The 21,914-nt window shown below is 48.4% G+C and overlaps 1 protein-coding gene across 1 annotated transcript in view; it reads right to left on the bottom strand.

Annotated features, from left to right (window-relative positions):
- The window catches only part of VWA2 (von Willebrand factor A domain containing 2), a 29,119-nt gene extending 8,265 nt beyond the window's left edge, over nt 1–20,854 (bottom strand). Inside the window, exons 1-7 of the mRNA XM_012663889.1 lie at nt 20,798–20,854; nt 19,545–19,619; nt 18,668–18,801; nt 12,300–12,409; nt 5,700–5,894; nt 2,265–2,398; nt 1,491–1,623 (exon numbers count right to left, since the gene is read on the bottom strand). Coding sequence (XP_012519343.1) covers nt 1,491–1,623; nt 2,265–2,398; nt 5,700–5,894; nt 12,300–12,409; nt 18,668–18,801; nt 19,545–19,619; nt 20,798–20,849 — 833 coding nt within the window. The 5' untranslated portion in view covers nt 20,850–20,854. The remainder of the gene's footprint in view (nt 1–1,490; nt 1,624–2,264; nt 2,399–5,699; nt 5,895–12,299; nt 12,410–18,667; nt 18,802–19,544; nt 19,620–20,797) is intronic.
- Nucleotides 20,855–21,914: the final 1,060 nt, after the last annotated feature.

Consider the following 21,914-nt stretch of genomic DNA (forward strand, 5'->3'; position numbering starts at 1 on the left):
GTCTTTGCTGGGATCTGCCCCCATCTCCCTCGGGTCTGGACACGAACGCCACGATCTCTGTGGGCCCTCCCTGGACGCTCTAAACTGCCACCCTGCCCCATCCCCATTCTGGCGTCATTTCCTCCATAGCACTTATCACCGCTGAATGGCTTATTTGCTGTGTTCGTTTTGTTTATGGCTGCCTCCCCCACTGGAGTGTCACCTTAGTGGGTATTTGCTGAGGGAGGGAACCGATAACGAGCTTCCTAGGTGCTGTGTTCTAGGAGCCTGCAAGGTTAGTGCAGGGCAGGTGCTATTACCATGCCCTTTGCAAATGTAGAAGCAGGCGGTGCAAGTTGACAGCACGCTAGTGGCGATGCTGGGATTAAAAATCCAGCAGCCTGACTCAGAGTCTGCGTATAAAATCCAGCAAGTATACCCTCCACCCACCAGGCTCGCCAGGTGCCTCTGCCCATCAGCTCTGCTTCCCAGCCGCCCGAGACTGCTCAAGCAGCACCTTCTCCATGAGGACCCAGAGAGGATGGAACCCACCCTGGCATCCAGGATGCCTCAAGGTGGCCACTGGTCTCCTCACTGCCCCCTCTGGGCTGCCAGCTCCTTGGGGGCAGCAACTGTGCCATCTCCTTACTGCCCACTGCCTGGCTCAGAGTGGGCACTTGGAACCTGGTCACTAAGGAACAAATGCCTCCCTTTACTTGATAGCTCGGGTTCTGAAGACAGCCTCTAGTGGCCCCATTTCCTCTGACCCCCATACAGAGGCATGGCCCTTCCCAGCCAAGGTGGCCTTTGGATTCTCCGTCAGCCCAGCACAGCCCCCGAGGCTTCTCTGGCCAAGCCATTCATGTCACAGCGTGCTGTGCTCCAAGCTCGTCACTGGGTGCAGGACCAAGGGGCAAAGATGTGGCCGGTTCAAACCCCACCCTGGCCCTCCAGAAAGGGCAAGAGGGCGAAATCACACGTCTCTGGGCAGAGGTGCTGTGTGGTAGTCTGGGTAAAGTGCTGCCGGATGGCGCAGGAGCGTTTGCGAGGGAAGGGCTGGTGACCAAGTGGCAGGTGCTGCTGAGTGCCTGGACCCCAGTGTCTAAGAACCCAGCATCCCCACAGCCTCCATGACTGGAATTCATCCACAGATCATCATCCTTCTGCCTCACTCAGCCCATAACGCGGACACCGGTGCTCAGAGGAACCAAGTTACCAAACCAATGTCCCAAGTCCAGAGCACTGCTCTGTAGGGCCAGCTCTGGGCTCACTCACTGGCCTTCCAGAACGGCTGTGACCTGGCCACCCTTGCTTGCCCTGTGCGCCTGGGCTGCGTGTTAGGGACACTCTGCCCTGTCGCCCCAGAGATGCGTCCCCGCCTCTCTCCCAGGTCTCCTCCCATCCCTGTCACGAGCTCCACGGTCCCAAAGCTGTTCTCCCTGTGGCTCAGAGTGCTCGGCACTGGGAGCCTCCACGCCCACTCAGGCCAAGCCCAGACCTTGCAGACAAACCTGTAGAAGGGACAGCGCGTGGCCAGCACGGCACTGGTCCGCCGCGATCCTCTCCAGCACAGGGCGCTGCCGGCGAGCTCCCGGACCGTCTCCAGCGTCCTGCGCTCACAGGGGTGAGCCCTGACCCCGCAGTCTGCGTCCACGGCACACACCGACGGAGAAGACGAGGTTACCCTCCTTCTGCCACCCACACTCCCCCAGCAGATGCTCCTGCTCCTGGAGGTTCCACCCCATCCCCTGCCCTGGGCCGCCTCTGTCTCTGTCAGGGCAAAGCATCCCAGGTGAGGGTCCCCACCCTGCTTGTTTAGTGGGGCAGCCAATCCCTGACAAATCCTCTGCACGGGCCCCGCCCCACACGGCTTTTACATAACACGTGCACGTGGACATCCTACGTAACATACGTCACTCAAGCTCATCAGTGGACCCTGACAAGGACACTAGAACACAGGGATCTCGCTCCAAGCCTGAAGGCTGCCTGTGCCCCTCTGTGCTGAGCAAGGCAGGGGGAGCAGACCTCGTTCTTCCTCCTGCGCAGAGGACAGGCTTTGGGCCTGACTGTCCCAAGCCCTGGGCCCCTCTACTTCCATAGAGACCACCTTGGTCTCCCAGATGTGAAACCCACAGGGAGGGACATGGGGACCAAGCAGCGTACCCAGTGCTAGCCTCCATTTCTCTCGCCCTCCCTCCCTGGGGAGGCTCCTGGGTCCTGACCTCTTGCATCAGAGAACCCTCCCCCACCTCCACCCTACTCCCTCCCAGGCTGCAAGGTCTTACCTGGAGAGGCAGAGGTGCAGATGGCAGAGCGGCTGAGGGTGCTGAGAAGGCCGTTGGTGGCATCCTCCACCTGTTCAGCCAACAGCACGTGCTGCTCCCTCGGCTCGCTGGCCAGTGTGTGCAGCTCTTCCCACCTGTGCCAAGAAGTTACGACAACTTACTTGTGGCCCCATGGCTGCCCTCCTCCTGCCCACCCATCTCCTGGGCTGTGGGCTCCTTGTGGACAGCAGCACCACCCCACTGACCCAGGGGCCACTTAGCAGTGACCTCGTCAATCTAGGATGTGGGTAACGGCTGACAAGTGAACCACAGAAAGTCCTCAAGGAAGCCCCATCGTGGGTCATGATGTACGCATGTTCAAATTCACGACCTTCCTCCCAGGACAGCCTCACACTCAGAGCTGCCGGGAACTTGGCCAACATTCCCTGCAAAAAACCAGGTCCCTTTGGTAGAGTTGCAAGGGATAAGAAAATAATAGAGAAAAATGGAAAACAAAAGAAATAAAAGAATACACAGAGACAGAAATATAGTTTTATAAGTTTATGAAGATTATAGGCAAAGCTGGATCTCGGGGGGCCTAGACCTTCTCCGTGGGTCTCAAAAAGCCCCGAATGAGGTCTTACATGGTAACTTACAGGGAATAGTGATTAATTGCCAGGGGTAACAGATTTACGTAACAACAGGTAGTTCCTCTCAGGTTAACAGATTTTCAAAAGGCTTCTACAGATCCTTTAACTAATTCTATCTACGTGAACAAATGGTTACAAAATCTTTCAAAGATTAACTTCTAAGTTCTAAGGTAAATTTATCACTTAACAGAGGGGTTAAACAGAGATACGTTGGCTCCATATTTATTAGGTTATTGTGAATGGAGACAGGTAGTCTAGAGTGTTTAAACAAGAGCTTGTTTTTAGCCATTCGGGCAGCTGTCTGTTTCGTGGGGCACTCCATTGTCAGCTCTCATCCTGTAGTTTTTAACAGATTTGCTTTGCTTTACAAAGCAAATCCAAACCTTTAGGTCTGAGAAATGCAGCACCTCGTGGGATACAGCCGCTACTGTCTTTCAGAGACGCCCTTCCGAGTGCAACAGCATTTGAAATGCAAACCAACATGTTCACATATTCCTTCAGGGCAAAGCTCTGCAAAACTCCCAAGACAAATCCCATCTGCAAACACATCTATATTAATTCATGGAGCAACAAGAGCAATCAGCGCTCACTGCAGACGCAGCCCTAACAGACCGAGTCGTCTGGTTTTGCCAGACCCGTAGCTGATGAGGACAATTTACCAGATATGAAAGAAAGCAGTCCTAGGTGATAGCAAGCAAATTGCAAACGAGGACAGTTAGTAATAAAAAAACACACTGCAGAATTATGAACAGTGGACGTAAGAACTGGAAGGCTAGCAACGCGAGGCCGTCTAGGGCAGGCAGCTGGTACACCTTACACCTCCATAGGCAGAGCGTGGCACTGTTAGTGCCCAGGATGGAATGATGTGTAGAGTGTGACACTAGGGCATGAAGAAAGGATTAAATGAAGTTTAAAAACCCCTTTTAAAGAAGACAGGGCAGTCAGTAATGCATCTGGAAGAATCTTACCATCGAAAAGTCATCAGAGTAGATCAAGGATTGGCGATAGGGCAAAAACCTCATTCATTTCTAAAATTCACTTATAAGAAACTCCCTGTTCTCCTCTGAATGCACAAAGAAACCAAACACTCCTCCCAGGACCTGGGACAGAACCCTCTGTGCACATGTGCACAGAAGGGGCCCATCAGTCGAGGCCCCACAGTGGTGGCGCATGGGGTGCTGCAGCCGGCCTCAGCCCTCCTGGCCCCAATCTGCTGGCCGCTCCATTGTTCATATCCTGCGACCGACCACTCCTCAGCATGCCACAGCTGCGTCCCTGCCAGGAGCCACCCTGGCCTCTTGTGTGAGCCACTCCAGAGGCTCCTAACGAGTTTTCTCCCTTCCCCCATTATTGCCTCTCCCCTCACCCCCATCCCACCAGTCTATTCTTGCGTGGAAGCCAGTACGACCTTCTAAAGATGTCATTTCCCTACTCAAAACCCTCTAGGGACTCCTATCCTACTCACAATAAACTCCAAAGTCCTCGCCGTGACTCACAAAGTTTCTATGACTTGATTCCTGCGCACTCCTTCTGCCTTCTTTCTTCTAATTCTCCCCCTTGCTTGCTGGGGTCCGGCTCCTCCCCGGCTGTCTTGCTGTTCCTTCCTTAACACACCAAGCTCGTGACTGCCTCAGGGCCTTTGCACCTGTCATCCACCTGCCTGCCTCACCCGCTCTTTTCTCCGATGTGTGGAAGGCTCGCTCTGCACTTCACTCAAGTTTCTGCTCAAAAATCAGTTCCCCAAAGGCGGCTTGAAGGACCTTCCAAAGCTATCTAAAACGGCTTTCCTCTCTATTCCCCATCATCCTTTATCCTCTTAACCTACTTTATTTTTCTCCTTTGCATTTTATTTCCACCCAAAATGACAGTTTCACTTATTTATTATCTAGTTCCTTTCCTAGAATGGAAGCTTTGAGAGGGACTCTGCATTGTTGTCTCTGTATCCCAAGATCCTAGAATAGTGCCTAGCATGAAGAAGACAACTATATTTATTAACTGACAGAATGAATGATGCACTAAAGTTAGTACAGAGATTTATGCCTGTGGGCACAGTGCCCAGACCAGAGTCATTGCAGTTAATGCCCACAACAACTAGAGGCCCAGGCACTACATGTAATGTCCATTTTTAGGGTTAAGAGCACTAAGGACCTGTGCCCCCCTCTTCTAGGAAGGCATATTTGCCCAGCATCTAGACCAGTGGGGTTGGGGGGCAGCCAGTCTCAGGCTCCCACTCCCCTGGCCCCAGGAGCAGGCTCCGACTCAGGCCAGTCAGCATCCTTTCCTGTATCATTCAACTCAAAACTGGGGAAATGTTTCTTTTCCCTCCGGTGCGGAGCTGTGAAGACCTCAGCTGGAGCGCCATCCACAGCCCTGGTTCCAGCTTCCCGAGAGCCAGGCTGAGAGAACAGGTGACAGAACAGCAGAGATATGTGGTGGACAGGAAGAGTCTCGATGGCATCAAAGTTACTGGCTCCTGCCCACCCTGAGGGACCCCCATCCCACCCAGTGAAATGAGATGACTCCATGAATTTCCATTTTTGCCCAAATTTAAGTTGAACTTCTGGCATTTGCAACTAAGTGTTCGGACAAAACCAAAGCTGACGCAGCCTCTCAGGCTTCTCAAAGACCGGAGCTCCCTGCGCACCAGGGCCAAAACGGCAGAGTGGGGAAAAGATGGATCCATGGAAGGACCAGGATGGCCCTTCCAGCTCCCCTCGCCCCCCGTGGCTCTGACGGCTCTCTCAGCTGTGTCACAGTCCCCAGGCCGATTGCACGGGGGCTGACTCAGCATGACTGACGCGCTTACCTGGGAAACCGGACCCCCACGGCAAACACAGCGACGCCCCTTTCCTTCAGCTGCTTGGCCAGCAGCGCCACGTGCCCCTGGGACTTCCCATCAGTGGCGAGGATGAGGACCTGAGGCACAGAGCCATTTCGGCCTCCAGGGAACCCTGTGCGCAGAACGTATTTCAGGGCAAGTCCTGTCTCTGTGCGTCCTCCTCTGTGTGCACCCAGAGGGAAGAAAAGAAAGAAGAGTGAGGCAGGCAGGGAGGTAAGTTGGGATAACAGCCTGAAATCAACGGGCTCCTCTGTCCCTAGTGAAAGGCTGCCTTCTCCTAGCAGAAGCTCAGAGGGACAGTTGTACCAGCTAAACCACAGCCAACGACGGGCAGAAATTAACCTTGTCGGTGACCTTGGGATTCACCCTGCACATCTCTGCTGTATTCCGTAATACTGTCATTCTTTGTGTATTGGGTTTTTTTTTTTCATTTCCCCCCCTACACCCCCAGGGATGACCTGGGCTGACAGCTCTCATCATCTGTCTACCACCCACCTCCCATCTCCCCATCCCTGTATCATCCTCTTGTTACAGCTCAACATCTTCTCGGGCTGGGAAAGCAGATGATTTGGCTTAGGAAAATCACGTGTAAGGATGGATTCATAAGAGCAAAGTACAAGGCTTTGGTGCAAGGGTCTGATGAGGATGTTTTCTGTGATCCAGGCCTTTCTGGGCCATGTCCAGGTTCAGGGTTGGGTGCTGAAAGGCTGAGCTGTCTGACCACCTCCAGATTGGGGTGGGTTACAGGATCCCATCTCATCAGGACACCAATGGTCCTTGATTTGCCATGGCTTGTTGAGACTCTCTATTGCCACGGCTCAGTTATAGGGACTGTAGATTGAACTTGGAATCCCTGCGCAGGATCTCTGCTAACTCTCAAAATAGGAGGCTCGTCACCTCAGAGAGAGAACTGCCAGCTTCGAGTGTCAGCTGGGTAGAAAACAGTGACTTCCTACAGTGGATTTTAGGTTACTGAATTGTGAGTCAGTCCTGGTTGCAGCCAAGCCACTCAGCAGATGGCAGCCCATCCAAACATGAGCAACCACGTGAGGCTGACGGGATCACCGTGGTTACTGACTGTATGCACAGGGGAAATCTCGTCAGAGCATTACTCAGAAATACTGACTAACCGCGGACTGTAGACGGTGGGGGGAGTACACGTTTATACTCAGATTGTACCCTGACCATAAATCAAGGCAGTGCTTGCCTTTAATTCAGCCCATTCCTTAACGTGAGAACATCCAACCGACAAGAGGCATGGGCACTGTATTCTGTGCATTTCGTTTTAACACCAAAAATGTTTATGTCTCATGCAAGTCTGACACAGGTCTTCCTGCCCAGGCATCTGTCCTGGTTGGTTCTTCTCCAAGCAACTACTCAGGAATCCAGGGCCCTTCAATTCCACGGTTCCACCTTCCTCTCTGTCCTCAAAGTGCTCTCCACTCAGCAGAGAGACAGGGAAAGAGCACAAAGATTGTGTTGGGGAAGGGTTTATGGATCAGGCCTAGAATATTCTTCATTTTTGTTGTTCTCTATTTTAAACAAGCTCTTGGTGGGCAATTCTCTTTGCAGAGCTCCGTTAATAAATGTCAACAAGAGTAAAGAATTCCTGGAATTAAGACACAGTCTACTACACACACATGTGCGCGACATGTCCTGAAAGTATCCAGCCATTGTTAATATAATGAGCAGCTTGCATGACACCGATGTAACCTGGCAGCCAAGGAGAGTGGACCGTAATGCACACGCGTGAATGTCACTGTACTAGCCAGTGGGGCGCTAGACGCCACTGAGTGAGCATGTGTACTGTGTGGCCATCACATTCAAAATGAGCAAGTAGAGCAACAAATCTGCATCGAATTTTATGTCAAGCTTGAACGCTCCTCCGCAACTATTGGGGTGATTCAGGTGGCTTTCGGGGACGACGCACTGAGTACAGTGCAGATAAAAGTGTGGCACAAAGGCTTCAAAGATGGTTGAGAATCTGTTGAAAGTGATCCACGTTCTGGAAGGCCTGTGGCAAGCAGAACACCCGAGAATGTTGAACGTGTGCAGGTAAGAGATGCTGGGAGAACTGTGTGAGGTCCCAACGTGCCTACTTTGAAGGGGACTGAGGCGTCATTGTCCTATGCACAGTATTTCTTGTATCTTCTTCAATAAATGCCTCTATTTTTCATAGTACGTGGCTGGATACTTTCCGGACAGACCTCATATATTGACATCTACATCGGCTGAAAAATCACTTACTTTTTTCAACCCACTAGTATTTACTGTGGACCCTCCGGATGGAAGATGGTGAAACGGAGACCAGCAAGCGTAACACGATCCCACCCCTGAAGAAACAGGAGCTACAAGACAGCAAATAAACACCAAGGCAGGGATGCAAGCAAACAACAGGCTTCTGAGGAGTGAGTTCACCGTGGGCATCGGGGAACAGGCTTCAGAGGAGAGTGTCTGAGTGGTGTCCTGGTGAATCGACTGACTAGGAAAGGAGAAGGCCATTCCAATCAGGGGAAGGAGGGTAGACAAAGACGCCGGTGAGCAACACGAGCTGTGAGAGCGCAGCTTGGCTTGGGCACTGGGCGTGTCAAAGAGGAGCGGAGCACGCCGACATCGATGAATCATCACGGGGAACAGAGCAACCCAGCGTCAACGACTCCCAAATGCCCCTAACTCCTCTCGCCCCGTACTGGATCACACATGAGGTACCAACGACAACCGAGTGGATTCTGATTCTCAGAACACTGTTGCCTTCACCAGAGCTCTTGTGTCTGCAGAGTCTTCCTCCAGCGTTCTCAGAAGGGCAGACCGTCTCCCATTTCGAAAGGATGATATTAGTACTGAGCTTCCACTGTGTGCCAGACGTTTCGCGTACCTGTTACTAATGTGATCCTTACGACTACAGTAAAAAGTGCCAATATTATCCTCATTAACGGATGAGGAAACCCCTGTTCAGAGAAGAGTAACAATAGCTCCTAATATTTACTGGCACTTGCCACACGCCTGGCACTGTGCTCAGCCCCTACCTGGAAAACACTTCATAAGAAAACCCACTGTAGGTACAGGTATGTTGATTACAGCTTTTTGTTTTCTTTTCTTTTTAGCAATAGACAAAAATCCTGGAATCCACCTAAATGTTTCCTTTTAGGGAAATGATTAAATACACTGTGACAGCTGAATTCTTTGCATTATTATATAATCATTCAAAAGGATCAACATGAAAAAATAATACAGCTTTATGCAAAAGTACACACAAAATATTAAGTAAAAAAAAAAGAACAAAATGGTTTGTAATTCTAACTATTCTAAAAGCTATGTTTAAATGTTAATATGGATTAAAAGGGGCTAAAGAAGACTGTGTAAGGTTTTGTGCTAAGGTAAAATGGTGCTAAAGCTATAGAGTCCTGATAAAGCTATAGAAGGAGTCCAAAAAAATTCAGTCCTAGAAATTCAGGGCTGCGTCCCCGTGAGGTTAGTGAGAGGAGCACGCCTGTGCAGCTGGCTGGCCGGGAGCTCTGCATTCAGGAGCCAACGGCCAGCATGTTTGATCTGATTCCATGTCAGCATGGAGTACAATATTGGAAAGTTTGACTATAATATTTTTAAAAGTTCGTCTTGCAAAGTAATAAGGTGGTTGTCAGGGTTGTTTCTTAATTACCCCAAAACATACTTTTTGGGGATGGCCTTGGTCTGGAAAGGCAAGTGTCCTGGGTTTGGGCAGAGCTGCCTGCCCTAATCAGCCCAGCACTTGAGACTTCCCTGCAGAGAAAGGGTAAAGTGCCCGGGGAGGTCATCACGCCCACTCGGCCAACATTCCTCTGCTCTCATCCCTAACAGCATGTCTTCATTTTTAGTGTCCTCAGCGACCCCACAACTGTGGCCCAAAATTAGTTTGTCTCTCCTTGCCTTGTTTGTTGTTTTTTCATAGTTGTCCCGGGATACATACGTGCTAACCACGCACAACCCCAGAAGAAGAGCTGATCTTGTTCAGACATAAAAAAGCTGCTTTCTCCACTCTCAGTCTCCTTCTTAGTGTGTCTCTGCATTTCAGATGTCATGAATAATACTCTCTAGCCCTTGGTTATGACTTTCAACACAGCTGAAAAGAAGCTCAACTAATATTTGAGGGGCTTGGGGAGAGAGGTGGGAAAGGACAGCTGCGTGGGACCCCTGATTCTGGCCAGCTCACCTGCTCCTTCTCCCGGCTCAGCATCCTCCTCTGTAAAATCAGGAGCTGGAATAGATACCAGACGATCTCTAATGTGCTTTTTTGTGCCAATTCTTTGCAATTTGCTTAGTTTTTCAGATGACGGCAGGGCTGAATCATTGGAGTCAGAGTCAGCCAAGTGGCCTCTGACTTTCAGTGCTAAATTTCAAACCAATAGGCTAATTTTCCTTCTGCAATTTTTTTTTTTCCTGCAAATGCATCTTAAATGCAGTATGCATATAATGGGTACCAAGCTCTTTAGTATGACTGCCATATCGATATAATTTATATACCACAAAATTCGCCCTTTTAAAAGTGTAAAAATTCAGTGGTATTTAGTATATTCACAGAGTTGTACAACCATCACCACTAAGTCTAAAACATTTTCCCAAGTTTTTGTGTGTGCATGTTTTTAATTCTCTCGAAGCAGAACTGCTGGATCATATGGCAAGTCTATGTTTACTATTCTGAGGAACTTCCTGTTTTGCAAAGTGGCAGGCACTGCTTTACAATCCTACAGGCAAAGTATGAGGGTTCTAATTTTCCCACATCCTTGTCAACACTTATTATTAGTTTTTTACTTTAGCCATCCTGTGGGTGTGACATGGTATCTCATTGAGGTTCTAATTTGCATTTCCTTAATGGCTAATGATGGTGACCATCTTTTCACGTACATATTGGCCATGTGTATGTCTTCTTCGAAGAAATGTCTATTTACAAGGTTTATTTTTGGGATGATGAAAAATTTCAAAAATTAGATTATGGTAATAGTTGCATAACTCTGTAAATATGCTCAAAACCATTGAATTGTACAAGTTAAACGTGTTAACTTTGTGCTATATGCATTATATCTCGATAAGGCTGTTTTTAAAAAGTTAGTATGGGTAACAGTCATAGGGAAGGTTGGGGGTGAGGAGAGACTTTTTGAAAGTGCAGATTCCTAAGTATGCCCAGGCCAGAGAGTGATTCAGTAAATCCGGGAGGGAGCCCAGGCATCTGCATTGTTAACATACTCCCTAGACGATTCCGACCCAGGTGGCTCTAAGACCTCACACTTTGGTAAGTGCTGCTCTGTGTGTCTAGGGCCAAGATACGGAAGCAAGGCTTGGACTATTCCCTATAGGAAAGCAATTCTTGGAGGTTCTACGGGAGAAAAGCCTGCTAGGGAAAAAGGAAAGGCCAGTGTGCACTAATGTATTTATTTAAAAACATATCAACATGCTTTTTCCTTTTGCGCTTTCTTGCATATGACTTGCCTCTCATTCTGTTCAGGGCACTCACGGGCAGAGGAAAGGGCTGGGATAAACATTCTAAGATAAAGCCACGGAGGGCCCCTCGGGCCTCCTTGGGGCCTGCAGGGCCCTCAAAGTTCCGGCTGTGCCCAGCGTGGGGCCTCAGGCTTCTTGAGAGCCCTGGTGGACCTACAGAGCCTGCAACTGGAAAAAGGACGTCAGAGCTCAGGACTTTTGCAACTGGAGGAGACAGCCATCAATGGCTGGGACCATGTACCTTGGCAGGACGTCAGTGGACACTAGCACGAGGGGCAGCCAAGACCAGAGGGGATCCAGAGATCAGAGCGGCCAGAGGAAAATCGAAGTCATTCTTCTGTGAGGGCTTATGAAAATTATTTTCTCTATGTGTATGTATGTATATATGTGCATGTATATGTGTGTGCATCACAGATTACATGTAGCTATAATATATAAAATATTTATACACAAGGACATAAAAGCACACACATACATCATATACACACATCAGCTGATTTGTGAGTTAAGTTATAACCCCACTACACACACGTTTATAGGGTGTATACATATATGTATGAGCACATCAACAGCTATTCATAATTTTTAAAGCACTCTCAATAACAGAGGGGCACGTACTCTTTTTAGACCACAAAAATGAGGCTCAGAGAAGTGTGGTGAGCTGTCCAGGCCGCAGAGATCACAAGCGACAGAAATGGGACTAAGACCCAGTGTTCCTCCCACCACCCTATGCTTTAATCCCAGTCTCAACTCTCAGTTGCATTCTCTTCCAGGTAACTGACAACCACACACAACAGCAGCAAATACTTCTTTTCACTTGCATTTAAATTCCTACCTGTGACATTATCATGTAATAATAATGTATGTGTGTATGTATCTATGGGTATCATATGTAGCTATAATACATAAAATTATGTATTTATACGATAGCCTTGTGAAGGGCATTCCCTGTACCCACCACTCACAGCCGAGGTTCTCAAAGCAGCCCACAGTCCTCTCTGCGAGGCCGAGAGCAGGGCCAAACCCTTCAAGGGAGCGATTTTAAGAGCAGCTGGCGACACCCTAACCACAGCGGTATCCGACCATACATACTTGAAGACCATCCTCTTGATTTCTGCCTTCACTTCCTGGCGGGTAGAAAATGAATCCAAGGGGAATTCCAGATGCGGAGCGGAACTGAACTGGAGCGCCCCCACTCTGACCTGCAGGGGACAGAGGGCCCAGGGGCCCGAAATGGGGGTCAAGTCATAAACATTCCTAAGAGGAAAGAAGGGAAAAGAAAGGTTGATGACCCTGCCCCCTGCCCACTCAACAAATCCCAGTGCCGGAGCTTTCTCCCTAAAAGAAGGTTCCAAAGACCAGTTGGAGAATCTGGAAGGAAACGGTCTGCCTGTGCTCTGCACTGACGATCCCCAAATCAATCATCCAGACCTACCTCCCTGTAAAGGCAGCTGAACGTTCTGGCAGCTTTCTCAGCTGAGCTTGAGCACCTTTAGGGCAGGGTCTCTGCTCACTTTTACCAACCGCCTCCCGGGTGCAGGCGCCATTTTGCGGAATCCCATGGACTATTTCACTGAATCCACAGAGGCACTATTAATACCCACGTTACTGTTGCAGAAACTCCAGTGTGGAGAGGATGCAGATTTGGCCAAAGGCATGGGCTCACCTACCCACAGCTGGCAAGAAAGTGGCCAGGCCATTGGGCTTTGTCCCTGTGAGCTTCCCTAAGGCTCGGCTAGCCCACCTGCCTTCTCAGCAGCAAGCACAGGCCTGCAGCAAAATGTCTGCGGACCCAACAGGGGGTGCCACAGAAGCTAACCACAGCCATCATCACTGGTAGCTCATCACCAACCACAGCCACCGCTGCCCATTCTTCACTGGGTGGTCAGCTCCTCCAGGCCTGCTCTGGCCAAGCTAGAGAGAGGCCAGGTCTCTAGACCAGAGTCAGAATGGGGGAAAATCAGTACCCAAAACTGAGCCGGGCAATACTGGAGCTGAAGTTCCTCTGTAGTGAGGGAGTGAGACCACTGGGGAATCCCAATACATTCATGTTCTAACTGAAGAGGCCACAGGTGGAAACCCCAAGCCTTATAAAACTGGAGAAGGGAAACTGAGTAAAGTCATTCTCTGGTGGTGGGGAACCAACGGCCTCGGGGCCACACGTGGCCTTCTGGATCCTTGAATGCAGCCTTTTGACCGAATCCAAATTTTATGAACAAATCCTTTTAATAAAGGGATTTGTTCTGTGAGGTTTGGATTTGGTCAAGGGGTCGCACTCGGGGATCTGGAGGGTCACATGTGGCCCCAAGGCTGCAGGTTCCCCACCCCTGCATGGAGGTCTTAAACAGAGAAGGCCATAAACATTCAGGTTTCCTCTTGAGGGAATAAGCCCTGCACCTAGTCCTTGGTTCTCCAAAACCCCTGGAGAAAATTCATTCTCCGTTACCATCCTCCTAGCTAAGCCCAGTTCAGGCCGAGCTTTCGAATGGCACAAGTGATTCACATTGAAGCAATGGCACTGCCTTCTGCTCCCCGCTTGAATCCCCTCCCTGCCAATCCCTTGACAGGCCCCGGGCTTGGGAGGTGCCAGAAGTGCCTTGCCACATCAGGCCACCTGCCCCTGCTCCCAGCGCTCAGCTTGGCAGGCTTCCCTCCTGCAGGCAGGAAGCTCTGAGGAGGAGCCGTTGGGTTCTCTGAGTAGGAAGGAGTCTAGGTCTTGGGAGGGCATGTAGGAGAAATGGATGTGATAGAGCAGCAGGCAAATTCAGGAAGAAGTTTCTGAGAAGGAAACCTTCCCAGGTTTCCCTCGAAGTTAGTGTGTGATGAAAAGGGCTCTCTCATGGAGAAAAGAGTCAAGTCAGTAAATGATACTGGGACAGCTGGACAGCCATCTACCAAAAATAAAGGATAAATTGCAAATGGAGTCAAGATTTCAGTGTGAAAAATCTAGCCATGTAAGTTCTAGGAAAACTCCTGGGAGAATTTTTTAAATTTCAAAGTGCAAAAGACCAATAATGACTTAAAATCCAGAAGCCATAAAGGAAAGATTGATAAATGTGAGTACATTAAAAAAAAAAAACAAAACAACTTCTGCAGGGCAAAACATGCCTAAATGCAATAAAAAATGAAGATAAAATGGAAAAATTATTTGCAATTCATGTTGAAGACAAAGGGTTAGTTTCGTCAATATATAAAAAGAATAGTATCTAGGAATCGATATATAAAAGACCCACAATCCAACGGGAAAAGGGCAAAGGAAATGAACAGAGATCACAGAACAGGAAATACAAATGGTTCTTTAGTGGAAAGATGTTTGACCTCACCACAGTGAGAGACCATTTTTCCCTATCAGTTCAGCAAAAAAACACATAGAATGTTTGTGGGGGAAACAAACACTGCTGGTAGAAATGTAAATTGGCATAGCATCCATGGAATGCAATTTGTCAGTATTTATTGAAAATTAAAAATGCACAGGGCCACTGGAAATTTATCTTACTGACATACCTCCACATACGTGAAATGATGTACTCACAACATCACGATGTATTTGTAACAGCAAATAATCACCAGCAGGGGTTTGGTTAATTAGATCTTGGTAAATCCTTACAATGGAACATTAATTAGCTGTAAAACTTATACCTGTGCCCAGGTATGAAAAGATTTTCAAGATAACGTGAGGAGGAAACAGGCAGGAGAGAGAACAATGGGTAGAGTATGCTACCCTTTGCGTAATAAGGAAAAAGTGAGAATATATATTCATAGTGCTTGTATTTCCAGGAAATGATTCTGGAAGGATACTCAAGGAAACAGGTCAGGGGACTGGACAAATGGAAAATGTGTGGGTGAGAGGGAGACTTTTCACTCTATGTCTTTTTATTGAGCCGTGTGAATGAACTAGTTTAAAAAACAAAAAACTCCCCTGAGACCAACAACTGGGTGTATTGCTTGGGTTAAACAGGAAGGATACAACCTCAAAATAAGAAGGAAACAGCTTCAGTCAGTAGTTAAGGCATTTTATCTAATTGGTGGTTTGGGAGCAGAATAGTTGCCTTTTATCTCCAGTTTACTGTAGGCTCAGAAGCAAGTCCGCCCAGATTGGCCGCCACACTGTAATCACCCGCTGCAGTCCCTATGTTAGAGCCAGGAAGTGAAACTCTCAGCTTTTAAGTGTTAAGAGGAACACTTCAAACACCTTAAATCCACCTCAAAACAACTGAACATCTATAAAATCCTTAGTTTACAGCTACTTGAAAATTTCTTCCCTAAAACTAAAGTTACAGAAAGTAAAGGAAGGTGCAAATCAAATAAATCCCTTGTAAATGGAGACAGCAAAAGGAAGACACAAAAATGCAGCAGTAGAAACATAAAGCCTTAAGCCTGAACCATCTTCAATCGCCCTCATGCAAAAACCCTCCTTCGGCACTCCAGCACCCGGAGGTCAAGACACTCCCTCGCTCATCCCTCGCTCACCCAAGACAACACTCGACTCCTTTGCTCCCCAAATCTCGCTGTGAGAAAGTTTTCTCAGGTGAAGCCCAAAGTTAACTCCCTGAATATCCAGATTCTTCCCTCCTGATAAAATAGGGCCATTGTGCACCCTCTTCCACATGGAAATGGCCATCAGGTTCCCTCCTATAAGAAGTTTCCAGGCCTGTCACTGTCCTGGCTCCCTCTCATGGGTACTGTTTTTGCCAGCGTCTAATCTAAAAACCAGCCCCCAGAACTCAACGCTACATTCTAGATGTGGTCCGGCAACAGCACCAGCCAGAAAATTTCTTGTCATGGTTTTCTTTTACCTCCCCACACACCACCCCCACCCCGCCACACACACACGCTGCCACATTGCTGGCTGGCCATTTGCTGTGTGATATCGGGGTGTGAATTATGAGGGTCATCACCTCATTCTGGCCCAGAGGCTACCCATGGTGGTGGGGAGACAAATGGCGTAATGGAGCAAGTTCTGGGCTGAGAGTCAAGAGCTCCAGTTCTTCCACACACCTAACTCTTTCCTGAGATTGCTGTGCAACCCTAGGCAGTCACTTAGCCTCTCTGAGCCTGTTTCTTCATCTATAAAACAGGGGCACTAAGAATCCATACAGCTCTTCTCTGCCAACTTGCCATCCTCAGGGATATCCATGTCACTCATTTCAGGACACACTACATCAATGCCAAAGTCAACAGTGTTTAATCCTTTTTTTTTTTTGAGACAGAGTCTCACTCTTTTGCCCGGGCTAGAGTGAGTGCCGTGGCGTCAGCCTAGCTCACAGCAACCTCAAACTCCTGGGCTCAAGCGATCCTTCTGCCTCAGCCTCCCGAGTAGCTGGGACTACAGGCATGCGCCACCATGCCCGGCTAATTTTTTTTCTATATATTTTTAGTTGTCCGATTAATTTCTTTCTAATTTTAGTAGAGACGGGGTCTCACTCTTGCTCAGGCCGGTTTTGAACTCCTGAGCTCAAACAATCCGCCTGCCTCGGCCTCCCAGAGAGCTAGGATTACAGTGAGCCACCACATCAGGCCCAACAGTGTTTAATCTTTACACCACCTCCTCCATGAATAACTAGCAAAACTTCTTGAAGAATCCTTTTAAAAGCAGGGGCCTGTGTGTAGGAGCATGGGGATTCAGCAGTCCTTGGCCCTGGCCCTTTAGGGTCTGTGCTGGGTCAACACCATGGGCAGAACTTCTGTCCATGCTGTTCACACTTCGATTGAATGATGTCTGCTACGGGGCCTTCGGATGATCGTGCAAGGCTGTCTGCAGTCCAGCTCCCAATATGACATGCCATTCTGGAGAAAATATGGCCCTCATTAAAAGCCACTTTTGTTCCTAAATCCTAGAGGTTTTACTAGGATTAACCTAGGAATGTTATTGTGGAAAACCACTTCCTTCCTCAACCTGTATGTGACTAGTCTCTAATTCAAGTAATTATGGCTTTCCAGACCAAAACACCCATCTTAGTTTTTAACTTGATTTTTGAGTAGGTTCACATGGTTCCAAATGCACAAAGTAGACAAAAGTCTGTATAGATGAGTCTCCCTCTGGACTTGAGCCCTGTCTGCTCACACCCACCACCTCCCTCAATGGGAAATCTCTGTTCTTAGCCTCCTACAAATCCCTCCAGAGTTTATGCACATACAAGCAGAAACAAACAGAGATTCTCAATCGATTCCCCCTTATTTTTTACATAAAAAGTTACATATTATACATACCATTTGCACTTTACTTTTTACACTTAATTTGTTCTGGTGTCTGTCTGTAGAAGTTGCCCAATGTTTTACTATACAAATGCACCATATTGGATTTATTTGTCCCCTTTCAATGTATATTTGGTTTGCCTGAGATCTCTGACAATTAACAAATAATGCTGTAATGAATAACTCTGTGTGGGTATTATTTTGCATGGGGTGGGGGGTTATCTGAAGAATAAATTCCTAGAAGTAGAATTGCTGGGTCAAAGGGTGCAAGCCTGTGTAAGGGTCTAAGCTGTTGATGAGTACTATTGTGTTCCTACAGAGAGGTTGCACCACTTTATGCCCCACCAGCAGTGTATGGGAATACTAGTTTCTTAAAGATTTGTCAATGGAGCATGTTACTAAACTGCGGGTTTTTGCTCGTCCAGTAAGTGAAAAATGGTATGTGAATTAGAGATTTGCTATTACATTGAGTGAGGTTGGGCATCTTTTCATAAGCCTAAAGTCCATCTGTGTTTCCTTTTCTGGGGACTATCTGTGTTCATTGCCCATTCTTCTAGTGGGCTGTTAAAAATGTCCCTTTTAGAAACAAAAACCATAGCTAGCACACTCTGCTGATACTTAAGACCTACTATTTAAAGAATAAGGAATGAAGACACTGGCTGGCTTCACTCCAGCAGAAGTAGTCCCTTTCAAGTGAACAGAGAGGGTAGGAACTGTGCTTCATATTAAGACCCTACTCTGCTGAGGTCGTAGTTTTGGTCTGCTAGGCCAAACCTATTTCCCTTTCCCGTTGTTCTGCAAACACAACTTCTCTAGTGGAAAGTCAAATCCACTCCCCACCCCAAACACTTGACTTCAGGTCTGGCCAGAGACTCCCTTCCCTCTGACTACTGTGATTGGTTAAGGGATTGTCATGTTACCTAAGCCTGCCCAATCAGAGCCCTCCCTGGGACTTTTGCCAGATCTACAAAGGAAGAAGTCTACTTAATTTTTACTGGGGTCGCTAGCTTGAAGGACGATGCAGGGAAACTTCGCTATGTAAGGAAAACCTGCCTGGGAAGGAAGCCAATCAAGGAAAGCAAAATCAAGAGGAGGAAAAGAGAATGATGCCTGAAAGCCTTGACTGAGCCCTTGGGTCCCACCGTGCCTGACACCAGGATTCATCCCCTTGATCTTCCCAGTTCCACAAGCCAGTAAATGACCTCTTCTGCTTAAGATAGGATTTCTGTCACTGGCAACCAAAGACTGATAAGACTTGTACTCACCCTCTCAGGGCTGATGTCCAGAGCATCACAGACCGTGACAGCAAAGTGCTTGGACCTTTCAAAGCTCGCTTTCCCAACGCTGTGAGACCCGTCTAACAGAAACAGGACGTCCACTGCAGCCGAGCACCACATCACTGGGGAGAGTGGGACAGACGGGTGACAATCAACTTCCCTGTGGTTTGGCAGCAAGTGGGTCTCACTCCCAAAGCAGAGTGAAGGCAGAAACGACCTTATGGTGGGCCAGGCTGCTGCTCCTCTGAGCATGACAGGGGAGAGAGAAACCGTGGAAGGTCCATGCCAGAGGCAGTCCCCTCTGAAGTGGGAAACACACACCCACCATTGACACAAACATGAAAGTCTTTGTAACAGTAGAAGAATCTAGTTCAACAATACTAATTAAGCTCCATAAGGGGGTCTCTTGAGCCTGTGAGGAATACTAAAAAGCCTTGGGACACCTCCTAGAGGGGCCACAATCTAGTCTGGGACATAGCCAGGCACCCTGATACATGACGCCATGTCACCTAAGAGTTCAAACAGCAGTAATCACAGCCACGTGGAGGGATACTGACTAGGGAGGAAGAGGAAGGAACACGGAGGGAGATGGGGTGTCTGGTGGATGGTGGTCAGGTGACAGAAGACCTTGAGGTGCAGGCCAAGGAATTCAGCAATAGAGATATACCACGTTTGTTTTGTTTTTGTTTTGTTTTATCAATGACAGTGACTTGGTCGGGCCCATTTGGGGAAAACGACCCTGGCCACAGAGCAAAAGGAAGACAGGAGTGGGGCAGAAACTCTCTGGAGGAACACGGTTTCCCTTGGGCAGGTTATGCCGAGGTCTGAGCGGGCGTTTGGAGGGTTAAGAAAAATGCCGGCTTACTTTTGCTGGCCACCGAAATCTTCCCGAGGGTCTCCCTACTCACGAGGACTTCCTGCACAGGGAGGGAGGGGGGAACTGGGAGGAAAAACACAGAAGCAGACATTATAAGGCAATGGGGGAGGAATCGCGAGCTACACATTATGTGACCAGAACAAACAGGGAACAGCAGAGAAAACAGGCACGTGGAGGAGTTCGGTGATATTCACATCACAACAATTACTACGTGGATAAAACAAAGAAACTATGTCCCAATTCCCCCAGGGTTCCGGGAACAGGGAGGTGGTGACAGCAGCCAACGCAGCAGAGAGCAAATACACAGTGGCCGCAACACAGACCAGGGAGGAATTGCAAGAAAGAATCGCAGAGGCCACGGTCCAAGTCCTTGGCTTACAGAAGAGCATCCCCAGGTAGACGTGGCCAGCTCGGCCCATAATTCCTTCCTACCCTCTCGTATTTCAAAGAGGCTGGAGTTGATTTGCTCCATTATTCATCCATTAACGGGCTGCTTGAGCATGCACTATGTGCCACGCCCAGTGCTAGGCGTGGGATCACGCAGCAGTGAATAAAGAATATGCAGTCTCTTTCCTCATGCAGCTTATGTGCAGTGGAAAAGATGTAATTTTTTAAAATTCACACAAAAGTAAGCTCACATCTGTGTTAAGTGTTACAGAGCAGAGGTGACAGGAGGTTTGAATGGGATATCTGACCTGGGGGTCCCATGGGAATTGTGCTGGGTGCTGAAGGATGGGTAGGAGTTTACTAGGGTCAGAGCATTGGGGTGAGGGAGTGATCTAAGCAGAGGGGCCGCCGTAACTCAGAGCCTCTTTGGTGCGAGGGAGCAAGGACGCTGGGCAGAACTGAGAGGCGTGTGGGGCTGCCGTGCAAAGGGGGAGGGGAGGAGACACCAGAGGGGACTTCGCATGGCCACGGACAGGATCGGACGGGGCCTCTTAAGAGCAACAGAAAGTCACTTGGAAGTTTTAGGTGGGGGCAGAGAGGGGTCCAGATATGATCATATTTGCATTCTGAAATGGCTGCTGTGCGGAGAATGGTTTGGAGAAGGATCCCGTAGACCCAGGGAGACCAGCCAGGAGGCTACTGCAGTGGTCAAAGCACATGAAGATGTGGCTTAGGCCAGGCAGGTGGCCATGGAGTAGGGAGAGATCTTCAGAAGTTAAAATCAAAGGGATTTGAAGCAAACAAAACCCCCAGTACTTCCTTCCACCCCCGCCCACCACCAAAAAACATCTTACCTCTGGAAAACAGGAAAATACAGATGGCTTCCAGCAACAGGAAAGGGGGCATGTTGATATAACCTGAGGGCCAGGAAAAGAAAGAAAGCATCAGCGGTTAGTTCTCTGAACTCCCCAAGTCACACCACCAAACAAGATGACAAGAGGCCACAAATATGACCCTGGAGGCCCCTCTCACCACAGTAACTACAGGAGCCGGGAGAGACCCAAATTCCCAAAAAGCCACAGAAGACTTTACTCCAATGACTTGGATTTTAAACGACAATCTAAAACCTTCCCCAGAATGCCACTGTCACCCCTCAAACCCACCCCAGCCCTCCACGCACCCTGGGGACATGTGCTCTGCTCAGAGTTAAGAGTCCTGGGTCTCAGCTCTGCTGGGCCCTGACTAGCCACGTGACCTTAGGTAAAGTCATTCCCCTCTCAGGGTCTCCATTTCTTCGTGAGCAGTTAGAATCTGACAGATTCAAGATCTGAAACCTTCTGGTGAGGTTACCAAACCCATCCCTAGCTAAGACGACAGCATCTAAAGAAAGCCTGTACTTTTTAAATTACTTATAAACAATAATTTGGCTGAGAAAGGAGTAAATTATTTAAGTTTTGTATTACATGCTTGTAGCATGGGTAAAATTCTGTTCAATGGAGCCTGATTATTTACCAGTTTTTGAGAGAAACGGAGATGATGGACTCTGATTCCCTAAGGGCACGCACCTAAGGTTTGCTTTTAGCCGTGAGGCCCAGGAAATGCATCCTCACCATTTTAATCACAGACGGCACGCACGCTGCAGACAGGCTCACATTTAAGCAAGTGAGCAGGTAATATAAAAACAGAAAAAGTCATACAGAATGAAATTTAGACTCCCTCCCCGCCAGTATCATTGAGCAGGGAAAAACCTAAAAATATCATACTAGGGTCTAGAAATTCAAGATCACCCTATAATTTCTCTGCATTAAACTTGCCCACTAAGAAAAGACTTGGCAAGTGTGAGGCAATGTTACATGCAGGTCTTACTACATTTTCCTTCCATCAAACAAATGACACTGATGCTCATTGCGGAGCTAATTCCAAAGAGAAAACCCGGGGCAGAGATGTGGAAAGGGAAGCGCTGCAGGATTC

The sequence above is a fragment of the Propithecus coquereli genome, unplaced genomic scaffold (assembly GCF_000956105.1).
Source record: "Propithecus coquereli isolate 6110/MARCELLA unplaced genomic scaffold, Pcoq_1.0 Scaffold84, whole genome shotgun sequence".
NCBI classification, from domain to species: Eukaryota; Metazoa; Chordata; class Mammalia; order Primates; family Indriidae; genus Propithecus; species Propithecus coquereli.